Source organism: Rhea americana, unplaced genomic scaffold (assembly GCF_003343005.1).
Source record: "Rhea americana isolate MKP2758 unplaced genomic scaffold, rheAme1 scaffold_57, whole genome shotgun sequence".
NCBI lineage: Eukaryota > Metazoa > Chordata > Aves > Rheiformes > Rheidae > Rhea > Rhea americana.
Genome location: NW_028186723.1, coordinates 3,997,225 through 4,009,670, shown reverse-complemented (window position 1 = coordinate 4,009,670; position 12,446 = coordinate 3,997,225). Strand labels below are relative to the sequence as shown.

The 12,446-nt window shown below is 36.6% G+C and overlaps 1 protein-coding gene across 1 annotated transcript in view; it reads left to right on the top strand.

Moving 5' to 3' along the window:
- The first annotated feature begins 6 nt into the window (after positions 1–6).
- The window catches only part of PDZD8 (PDZ domain containing 8), a 62,648-nt gene continuing 50,208 nt past the window's right edge, over positions 7–12,446 (top strand). The window contains exon 1 of the mRNA XM_085319050.1: positions 7–953. Coding sequence (XP_085175176.1) covers positions 94–953 — 860 coding nt within the window. The 5' untranslated portion in view covers positions 7–93. The remainder of the gene's footprint in view (positions 954–12,446) is intronic.

Genomic DNA, 12,446 nt, shown 5'->3' with positions numbered 1-12,446 from the left:
CAGCCCTGGCGCAGTGCCCACCTCCGGCCGCGGGCCCCGGGATGGCGGCGGCGCGCTGAGGGGCAGCGCGGGCGCGGGGGCGCCGCGGCGAGGATGCTGCTGGTCTATGTGATCCTGCTCTCGGCGCTCGCCGGCTCGTTCATCACGCTCCTGCTCCAGCTCCTGCTCCTCTACAGGAAGAAGCCGGAGCCGCCCGGGACGGCCCGAGCCCCCGGCGGCCTCGTCTACTCCCGCGTCGCGTCGGACTGCAGCCTCAGGGACTACCTCCAGGGCCCGGAGCCGGCGGGCGGCCAGGCGCCCTCGGAGCCGGCCCCGGCAGCCGCGGCGGCTGCCCCGGCGGAGCCCAGCGCCAAGCAGCAGCCGCAGGAGCCCCCTCCGCCCCCCTCGTCCCAAGAGGAGACCTGCCACTTCCTCAATGCCATCTTCCTCTTCCTGTTCAGGGAGCTCAGGGACACGGCCCTGGTCAGGAACTGGGTCACGAAGAAGATCAAGGTGGAGTTCGAGGAGCTGCTCCAGACCAAGATGACTGGGAAGATGCTGGAGGGGCTCAGCCTCAGGGACGTCTCTCTTGGGAATGTCTTGCCCGTCTTCAAAACGGTTAAGCTCATTCGGCCGGTGATCTGCAACGAGGAGGGCTGCCCCGAGGAGCTGGGCTTCGAGGTTGATCTGGAGTACAACGGTGGCTTCCACTTGGCCATTGATGCCGACCTCGTGTTTGGGAAGTCAGCCTACCTCTTTGTCAAGATCTCCCGGGTGATGGGGAAGCTGAAGCTGGTCTTCACACGCCTGCCCTTCACTCACTGGTACTTTTCTTTTATGGATGACCCTGTGATAGTCTTTGAAGTAAAGTCTCAGTTTGAAGGGAGGCCCATGCCTCAACTCACTTCCATCATTGTGAACCAGTTCAAGAAAGTTATTAAGCGCAAACACACCTTACCCAACTATAAAATCAGGTAAGATATGTAAGAATTGCTGTCAGGTTCTTAGCAGGTAAAAAAGAGATTTCTATTGGTATTTTTACAGGTATATAAAAGGGGGTACTTGTATATCACCTCTCTGATATCAGAAGCCTTTCATGAAAGTAAGCATGGTTTCCTATCTATAGTAGGTGGAATAACTGATGCACAGTGGAATTGTGAGTGCCGAAAATCACATATACTTAAGTAGTGGAAATAGTAGGTATCAAAAATTCTAGGATCTTGTCAGATGTCCAACAACGAGAGCATGGTATCTCTCTGGAAGAGGAAGAAGCATGGCTTTGTGAAACAGCACGTGGGTTTGGGATATTATTTGCGGAAGCACTGCCACTGATGAGGCACGTTAGACAAGATTTGTGGCTTGTGCTTACCTACAGAAGCAAGGTTTCTGTTTATTGATTGATGTGAGGTAGGAATGAACTCACTTTCTAGGAATTATTTTTGAAATCTCATGATACTAGCTTCTTCCTTCCCAGTCTAATGAGTTTCTCCAATAACTTTGGGGAAATTTTAAAAGAATTTAAAAGAGATGTATTGCCATTGTTATAAAATTTTTGGACCCTCTTTTTTGCTAGCACTTTTTCTTTTATAAATATATGGATTGCAGTATAGATTACATTATATGTATTGTGTATAATGCTGGACTTGGTGAAAAATCTGTAGCAGAAGTGGCAAGTGACATCATCTTTGCATGATTCCATCCTAATTTCTGATTAAAAATACCGAATGTGCTTTCACTGTTAAGGTACCATGTTCCCTTTCTTTCTTGTTCATTCTTTGTAGTTTCCATTRCTGGGTGTTAAGTAAGGATTTGTTTTTTGTTTACTACATTCTTCTGCAGCAAGACCTTTCTCTAAAATTCCCCAGAGATGAGTAACTGAGAATGTTGATTTGGATTTTGAAGTGTAATTGGCTTTGCAATAACATGATTTTTAAAACCTTTTCAGCCTGTTCAGCAATCTGATTTGTAAGAGTTTGCATGAAAGAGTTTGTGTAAAATATCCAAGGTTTGGAAGGACCAACAAAGGCAATGTGGTGGTCCTTCCAAATTTTGAGGTTCTGAATCATTCTCCAGAAGGCCCTGGGCAGCAATGAAATTGTCAGAAGGCAGTCTGCTTCCAGTCTTTCACTGTTTTGGAAAGAGTCTGAAACTAGAAACAATGGAAAAGAGCCTAAAGGATAGGCAGGTGTAGCACTATAATAGTGACAGAGTGAACGTTTTCAGTAAACCTAAAAAGAGCAAGTAGGACAAATGTTATTTACACTCCCAGCCTTTTAGATTGCCTAGATAACCAGTAATGACATCCTCTTCCCCTTCAGACAGAGAGAGGAAGACATCTTCAGTTTTCCTTGGGGACATGCACCTGTGGGTGCTGTCTCTTTGTTCAGTCAGAGATAATGGATGTTTTCTATATTTCTCAAGCTTTTTGCACTAGAAATAACAAATTAGGCAGTGTGAGCCATTAACATGTTAAAGAGATTTAGAGAAGAGAAACCAGAAGGATGGGAAAAAAGGAAGGAAGTGTCTGGGGCAGAAATGAGTAAAGTGTGTGAGGACAGAAGGTAGCTGATATTGAAGAAAACATAAGAGGTAGAGGCACTGTAGAGCTGAGAAGAGTTAACTTTATTTTTAGAAAGTTCTCTTTAGGTTGTGGGCAGTTGAGAATTTGGAAATACTTGGAAGAAAATTATAGCATCATAACTGTTTTTCGTACTGTATGGTAGGCTTGTTGTACAGGCTGGTGAGTGTTCAAGGCTGTCAAACGTATGTTTTACTGTTTGAACTTTAAATTTTATACTACTTTCTGAGCATGTAATTCTGACTTCACTGTGTTGGTAAGGAGGAGAGCAGGAGACTAAGCTTAATGTGCATTAAAGAAATTATCTTAAGGAAGGAGGTTTGGATCATTGGTATCCTGTTCTGAACTCTGTCTTTAACATTTTCTAGTGGGAATATAGAGYCCTACGTAGGAACTTTAGACATATTTCTTAATTATCTATGAATCCTTTAGTTGTCCACAGCTGCCAAAGAATTTGTGGAACACAAACTGAAAACATACGCTAGACAGTTGGATCTCAAATGAATTTATAAAGATCACTGAACAGTAAAACTTCATTACAACCAGTAATAACAGCACACTTCTGTATGATAGCAGAGTTAAGAACTGAGGCAGCATGGTTTACACAGTGTGGAGAACTGATTTGGAAAATTCAGTTCCTTTCATAAGAGGCAAAATTTAGTTTGTTAAGAGTACATTGACATAGGATTATGGTATTTTAAGGCCATGTCAATACATTCTTAAGCAAAGAATGTATAGGAAGAAATTAAGAGTTTTACAACTTCTTAATAACCTTTAGACCTTGCTTAAAATTTACGTTTTTCACCCCCAGTGAATAAACTTATCCTCTCCCCATTTTTCGTCCTCTATTCTTTTTGTTTAAGTATACAAGTGTTTGGTTTCATGTATAGGTCAAGACCTTTCTGATGTCTCCCTGCTTTTACTTAAGTGACTTTATAAATAACTCTTTGAATAGCAATAATTGCTACCTTTGAAACAAAAGCACTTGCAATGCAAGGAGTTCTCTTTTGAGTCAGTTTAAAGGGAATCTTTGTTATCCTGCTGGTTTCCAGACTGAAGTTCACACAGGAGTTTTATCTTGTTTCAAGCTGCCAAGTATGGTTAAAAATGAAAATATGTAGTTTTCTTTCTTTTGTAATTAGGTAACTCTTAGATGGTTATTACTTGATAGTGAATGGCAAAAGAGAACTTCCATCAATTATTGATTCTCATCATCTTGTAACTAAGTTTGTGTAAAGCAGGTCCCCTTCCATTATTTAATTGTAGAATACTGCATAAAAAAATCATGCATGTGTAATATCTTCATGCAGGTACTGTCTGTCTCTAGAGACAAGTAATTACATGCATCCTTTTGTGTTTTTCCCAGACATGTACAAAACTATATGTAACAAAGCTGTGGTTAGTAAGACTATATATCATCATCTCTCTGTGTAATTTGTTGCTAAGAGTGATTTTGTGCAACATGCAAAACTGTAGCTTGAAAGTGGAAGAAAACACCTTGCATTCTTGATGCACTGCAAGTGTCTGAAGGGAGATAATGTAGAAAAGTGCATTATAAAATTCGCCTAGCATTATCTACAGCTTTCTGCATATGAACAATCCTCTACTAGTTGAAAAAGGGAGGGTGCACTTAGTTATGTCTAAACAAATAAGTAGTAGTTTGTGTTTTAGTCTAATGGCATATAATCACTTTTTTTAGGCTCTTGAAGAAAAGTGTTTATATCTGACAAAACACCTATTTTGATGCAATTGCCATTCAGTGGCAGAACAGCTATTTCATATAGTAGAAATTGACTGATTACCTGGAAGCAAGGTTGCTGGTAAAATAGAGTGAATCTGCAAATTAACTATTCATCATTGTTGATTCAGAATTTGTTTGTCTTTACAAACAAATGATTTTAAAATTTACTACCTTTGGGCTAATTTAATTGGTAGTAGCAAGAGCAGTAACTAGTTACTAATACTGTTTTATTGCTAGCTTTAACATATTTATGCTGTTTTGTAATAGAAGCAGTTACTCAAGCACTCAGTCTTGTGAAAACCCTGTGATCTGTCAAAGAGAAAAATGTATCATTCAAATGTGAGAAAAGTCTAAAATCATGCAATGTTCTCAAATATAATAAGTTTTGGTGCATTCTTGAGGAATTAGACTTTATTGACTTTATTTATTTTTTTTTTTAAAAAAAACCCTAACCTTAACTTCAGGAAGTAAATGATATTCACCAGTCTTCATTAAGTTGGCTTTGTACTCTATGACTCTATTTTGGCTTAGCTTAAATTTTTAAATTGTACCTTTTTTGTAGTTCTGAGACAAGTTTGCCAGTGACTGGAGCTTGAGAATGAGTATGGAAAGAGTTGACTTGCATGTTGTTTGTTTGAGTTGCTGGTGCTCTGCAGTACAACTGCTGTGTCTGACTGTCCCAGAATCTGGTGCTTTTGGGAACCAGTCCGGATCAGCCTTACCCGTTCATGTAGGTTGGTTTGACACTGGAGTTTTCATGTAGGTTTCTTTTACTAGGTCATGATGGTAGGTACTTATTAACAGCAGACAATAGTTTATTTAGCAGCTTAAATCCAACCTCTGTTTTTTCATTATATGAACTCAAACAGTTCTTCAAAAGTACTRTCATAGATTTTTTTTTTCATATCAGTTGTAACTTTCTATGTCATGTCCTTTTAATAGCAAGATAAAGTGATTAACACTTAAGCTCCAGTTATTAGCATTGTYAGGTGCTTAGTATTTAAGGATATGTAGCAAAGACTATTTTAGGTATGTATCTTATTTGCTTGTGTTACCACAGGTGTCACAGATTAATCTCTGTTCTCTAATGAACTATACCTTCTTCATTGATCTATTATTTAGCTTGACAACCTTGATTTTTCTATCACTTCAGGTATGTAGGTACAGCGATTAAACTGCTTTCTAGCACTGCTGTGGTATGTGTTCCTAAGTCAACTGCAGTTCTGTTACTTTGAGTAGGTCCCAGTTTACCTTTGTAGGTTTCAGAGAGTCAGCTTTKTKTTTTTTTTTTTTTTTGTACTTTCTAAACAATCAAAATATTCTTTACCATGATGAAGATACAAAGCCCTTCTGTGTATATAAAGGGGGATGGCAGGAATACTTGGGGGCTAATCTTCCAAAATGTCATTATCCTGTTATTTCTCCAGCAGTGATGTTAAAAACAAACAAGCAAACAAAAAACACGCACACAGCTGTGTGGTTTTCTTTTTTTTTTCTTTTTTTTTTAAAAAAAGTCTTGAAAGTTCATCCATTTAGATTCTGAACAGATTAGGTATTGCCTAAGCAGTGAGAGAGTTCTGTATAATTTAAGGTTGTTTGGTTTCTCAATGTGTTACATTAAATATAGGCAGTACTTTTGTATGTGTATTAGCATATTTGAGAAACTATATTTTGCTTTATTTTAATGCATTTATCACAGACTGGAATATTTTTCTTTCTTTTCTTTAGAAATAATCTCACTAGGGATTACYTCTAATGTTTCTTTATCAGATATTAACTGGATGACCTCCTGAGACCCCACTAACACTCATCATCCTACAAACCAATCATTTGCAATATTGTTAGGTTTATGTTAACCAGTTTTATACTTTATTTTGCAATTGAGGCTATAATGAATTTCACTGGGAAAATGATGATGTTGGCAAAACTATGAGACAAGCCTATTTTATATTACTGCTATAGAATGCAGTCTAAGAGTTACATAGCAATTTCTTATTTTTGGCAAAACTTAAGCCAAGAAGTAACATAAGTAGCTATTGATTTGAAGTGTTTCCTGTAATAGAAATGACTTCATAATATGATAGTAGAGGTCTTACAAAGAATATAAAATTTAAAATATATATTATTCATAAGAGGTCAAGATTATGAGCATTTATGACTTCAAAAATCAGCTCCCAGTAGAGAAATCTGCTGTCACTGCATCTTCTGCAAAGGAAGAGGGTATGGGCTTTTTTTCTCTTTGAATGGGTTGTGTCTGGGTTCTACTGTAGTTGCAATACCAATTTCTTGCTAGTTAATCTGTAAGTCRTGCCTATTTGAAATTTTTTATTTCTTGTTGCTACTGGAAGGGAAGATGAGGATTTTTTTATTTTTAATACCATGTCTTTACCCATTCTAGGTGGAAAAAACTTCTGGTATGTGGAAGCAGAAAAGGTTTTTCAGAGTCATTTTCCGCTCTGAGAAAATTTATAGTAAAGAAACACTGATACTTATGTGAGATTTTAGATTGTTCCAGAGTTAATGTCCTGAACAGCATCAGTACAGAGACTTGTTCTGTTACTGGCAAAGCAATGATAAGTAGAATCAACTGATCTGTCTGTAGATAGCAGTGTTTCATATTTGGAAGATTATCTTAATAATGTGGTGCAAGTAATCTTTTAGTCATACAGGAGTTAGACAAATGGATCTGTAAGCAACTTGATACAAAGCAAATAAAACCAAGCCCAGAAATATTAAATATTTTAGATTCTTCCAGGATGCTGCTTGCATAGAAGGGAGCTTTTTACTTACTTTATTTTGGGAGCTGTCTACCTCCGTTCACTGCATCTGGAGGGTCACTAAATACATGCTTCTTCAGGTTAAATAAAAGCCTTATGTGGATATTAGTTCCTAAGACTATTGATTGTGAAAGGTTTTGAATCCTTTTATCCTTCTYCCCCAATATCTTATGGGCTTTTATGCTGAAAAGATCTATTTCCATAAGGATGCCAATTTTAAACATTTTTGTTAAGTCATGTTTATTAAATAGTGACTACTTATTGGATACTTTAGAGTAGACAGCTGTGCTTTCTGGAATAAAAGAGAAAGTCTTTTCCTATGACTAGTCAAAAAATGTTACATTTTCTTTTATCTTACCTGCAAGGGTCAGGAACTAATATGGGACTCATTTGAGATGAGTTAGTGAAGAAACTGAGCAACCAGAAGTATAGTTGGGGACAAAAAAAATCTTGAAGGGAGGGATAGAGGAAGAAATAAAAGAATAATTATGTCAATTACTCTGTGTTTGCTGCAGATGGTGATCCAATAAAGTTTAGTGTTAATTGGCCTGGCAGGAAAATAAAACCTCCTGGAACATCTCTTACTTCAGAGTACAAGAGATTCTTTGTGCAATTATAACAAAAATTACCTCATTAGTTTAACTTCTTTGTCATTTTAGATTTAAAAATACTTCTAGTCCTGCAGTAGAATTTAATGTGAGTTGTGAATGAAAACTCTGGAAAAAAATCTCATAAAATTTATTTTGCACTTCCTAGCATTTTATATGCACTAACATGTGAAAGGAGACTTTGGATTTCTGTTCTTCTGGACTCTGATCTCAAACACTTAAGCCAGTCTTGCTGCTCAGTGAGAACAAATACTTTGCAGTGGTCATAAACATGACTTCTTTGTTCTAATTTGCATATCTTTCAACACTTTTTATTAAAAATTACTACTGTTTGTTTTACATTTTTACCTTTTGGAAAGGTAATTTATTTCAAAGTAAATACAGGACTGTTAGGAGTTGTTTGGTTTGCAAAACTGTAGGCGTCTAACAAATGTCTGGGTTTGGATCAGAGTCTATCTTTGTAGCTGTAGATAAGCGGATACTTGCAAGCACTGAAGTTTGGCTATTTTGAATTGCCTTGTATAAGCTGCTTGATGATATTTAGTCTCTGTGAGTAGATGGTGTGACTCTATTTCCTACCTGTCACATAACATTGGATTTCTGAAAATTGGATTTCTGCCGAAGGCCTTGAAGGAAATTATTTCAAAGAACAGAGGCACAGATTTTTTTTTTGTAAAAATGAGCAGCTGACAACCTCTCAGTAACTTATTTGATGTAGTAACAGGTAAGATTGTCTTATAGGAAGTATTTTATTTATATTTAAAAGAAATATTACAGCTTTTTTTTATTAGTAAATGACATTTGGTCTAAATGCTCTTGAATAAGCAACCTGGGCGAAGACAGTGAGTTTGAGTAGTCAGTAACATAACAGTGCAATGCTCTAGTCACTGTGAAGCTTTGTTTCAGACTTCTAGTTTCACTAGTGTAACCCAGTAACATGAAAGGACTAGATACTATGGTAAACTGCTTATTCTAGATTCCTGCAGAAATTACCTGAAGTCACCCAATATACTTCTGTGTTTTACAGTTTATGTTCACACTTGTTTGATTTAAATCTATTTCAATATTTGATCATTCAAGAACAATAGAAGAATTTGTTAAACTTAAATGTAAACTTTTAATAGTATCATTATCTAAAATGAGTATGTAGGAAAAATATTACACATCTATGTGGTTTGTTAATTTGATAGAGAATCTGTGTCACTCTGGGCTGCTAAAATCTATTAGTTGCTGAACTACCAAAACTTTGCAAGATGATATCAAACTGTGCCTTTGTCAAGAAGAGAACAATGATCCAGTACTATAAATGATAGGTGGGAGCAATTAGCTTACTGAGCAATCTACATTCTGGGTGACAAATGAATATACATATTTAATACATTTAAGACAAAATGCTGTTCCTTTATCTTTTGATACATGATACATGATAATTGAAGGAGATTTGTGTTCATAAAGTGGACAGATTCTCTTTGTGGGAGTAAGTATGTATGCTAGTCAGTGTGGGATTTGAGGGTAATTATTTTATAAACATTTTATACTTATCAGGCTAATTGTGACATATATATACTAGCCTGAATGTAGAATTTATTAATTTCTTTCAAGTAATTTCTGCTGTGCTCATTCAGCTTCTGATTAAGCTGAAGAATATATTGTTGGAATGATATTCATTTCAGCTTATATGCATTAAGTGAGGAAGCACTCACGCAGGTTTTGGAAAAATTTCCTGTGTTTATTTACCTTCACTGTTTAACAAAATGCACCTTGTTTCAGGAGCCAGACAAATCTAGGTAAAATTCAGGCCTTACTTCAAGGTGTTTGGTTATCCTTGGCAGAGTATATAGTAGATTAGTGAAAAATTAAGTGATAAAGACTTAAGTAGACAGATAAATTTCTGGTGCAGTGAAATTTTCTTTTAAATTGCCCAACCAGTTGTGAAGTGGATTGTATGCAGTTTTGTGATGCAGGTGCAGCACTCATTCTGGAAGAGTTTATTAGCTTGAACGCAGCTCTTGTTAACACGGGCTGGGCACCATCCTAATAAGCCAACTTAAGGATTTGGGAGCATCTGAGAGCCTGATGCTGATGCATCTCTCTTTACTGCAAGACCTAGCAGGAGCCATGCATCACTTAACATCTCTATGTGGGGTTGTAAAGCCAAGAATGAAAACTGCAAAATTACAGCGAGTAGCTGAGAAGGAAGAAAAGAAAGAGGAAGAGTATTTTTTTTTTTTTGTAAGACCAGAGAAAGGTGGAACTAGTTAGCAATGGAACGCTATCAGAGTTGTGCCCTGGAAGGCTCCTTCACCCCTGCCCCAGCTGTTGTAATTTATTTTAATCTCAAAACTGCAGGGGAACAACTTATCTTTACAATTTCTTAATTCTATTGTTCAACTTGCAACTATACTACAGTTCAACTGAATGTCCTGTGAGGAGCAGTGTACTCATCCCTGTCCATTAAAGCTATTTTGTGTAATGCAAGCTGCTATAGTAAGATTCTTGCGTTTTTCTTTTCATATTTAAGGACTTAGGTGTCATAAAAATCTGTCTGCAATAGAGAGTGTATTATGGAGATCAGCTGATAGAGTTAATCAGACTATTATACATTTGTATAGGCTAAAATGTGCAGAAAAACAGTAACTAACAGCTAAACATGGCTATATTCAAGGATTTAGTCTAAAATTAAATTTGGACAGTCATTCAGGAAAAGTTGGTTTTAGCAATTTGGTATTGTAGTGTAAAACTTAAAAGGAAAATATTAGTTAAAAATTACTAAGTTATTCTAAAATACTGGACAGGAAAAAGTGTTCTATCCATTAGATATCCTCAGGTAACATATATTCTGTTCATGACTTTTAAATTTCGTTCTTAATGTTAAGTGTCAATTAATTTTTCTTACATCAGTTTTAATTTGCAACATTGTTAGGAAAATGCGCATTTGGGAGGAAATAAGTACAAATATTGAGATCTGCTTTTATAATGTCATTAAGTACAAGATCATATTTTCTTTACCAGGGTCATTGAAATGGAGAAACTAATACCATTGAGCTAATGCTACATGCATAACATGCTTTAAATGATGCCAAAATTTTTGTTATCATGTCAAACTTATATATTTTAAATGCAAGCCATTATGTAGTAATTAAAATGGAATTTTACATACATGTCACTGGCATAGACATATCATGTCATTGCTTAAAGCATTATTCCTGTTTGCCTGAACTAGAATAGGAAAAGTAGAAATTGAAGATCATAATCGTGTGGCAACGTTGCAGAAAACTTCATAGAACTGCTTGAATCACCGCTTTTAATTGATCTGACTTGGCTAATCATTCTAAAGAAGTAGAACAGTGGAAATATAGTATAACTGAAAACTTCACAACAGTTTGTTTTTCAGACTAACTCTCCATACTTGCTTAAAAAAATCCTTATGACAATATTGTAGAATGAACAACAAATGTAATGTTGCCAAGCAGCGCCCAGTGGATTACAAGGGGAGGTGGGATGAGAGCAACAGTGTTAGTCAGTAGTATTGTTTTAAAACAATACTAAGAACACTCACATTTTCCTATCTTTCTGAAAGGAGCAAAAATCAGAAAAAAAAATTCCAAATTTATTATGATTATCATTATTAAGCTTATGGTTGATTATCGTTATTATGATTATGGTAACTTGAGCAGCTGCTTCTTTTAAGTGTAATTGCAAGTTGTAACTGTGCAACTTGCTGTCAGTGATGCAGCATTTAGTTAGTGCAGGAGTCCTTCCTGTTAACTAGTATTGCACTCCTTCCCTGTATTTGGCTGTCAGCAGCAGTGCCACATATCATATTCAGACTGAGTTTCTGCATTATATAGTCCTGCCTGTTTACAGCGTAGCCCATTAATGAAATCTGCTGCCTTGCAAATGGTGACAACTTTGCTTGGGGGACAGTTGGCAAGAATGCTTGGTACATGCTCCCTTTTTGCACTCTCCACCATTACAGCCTGAATAGCTGAGATATTTGTGAAACAGATCTTCCACTGCTGCAGTTTACAATATGGTATTTTAAGGTGAGCCATCACTCATTTCAGCTGTGAAAAATGTTGTTCCTAATCTGGAGAGTGTGAATTGGGCCACCTTCTATGTCATTAGAAGTGATTAGATAAATATAAATTGAGGAGAGACTTCTTCTTTTTTTTTTTTTTTTTTTTTTAAGCTAACTATGTGGTATGAGATACAAACCTTTAAAAAATAGGATGTCTGGAATTCAGATAAAAATGTTTTTTCCCTTTTGGTTTACCACTGCCATAGAGACTATTGTCAAGAGTGAAAGACAGTGATTTTGTGGATTCTCCAAAAGCTGTCCAAGAAGCTACCGTTAACTTTCAAGTCGATGTAGTCTAGTATTTAGAGCAGAGGACGAACTTTTCAGTTCTATGAAGAGTCATGTACTGAGCTTAGATTTCTACTAGAACATCAATGTTATTTTTTTTCTATCATTAGTATTGTGGTTTAATATTCATACAGAGATTGAGATGGGAGGAAACATTGTTGATGTTGGAAAATGTAGCTCCTTTCACAGGAATGAATTGAGACTGTTTTGTTTTTGCTGTCTGTTTCCCTGAAGAGTAGTACATTAAATGTATCCTACTTCTCATGGTGAAGGATAATTGTTTTATTTATGTATATTTACTGTATGAATAAACTGTCTTAAATATACTGCTACATTTTGATAGCATCATTTATGATGGAACTTATCTAACTGGCTAAGGGTAGAGGTTTTTTTT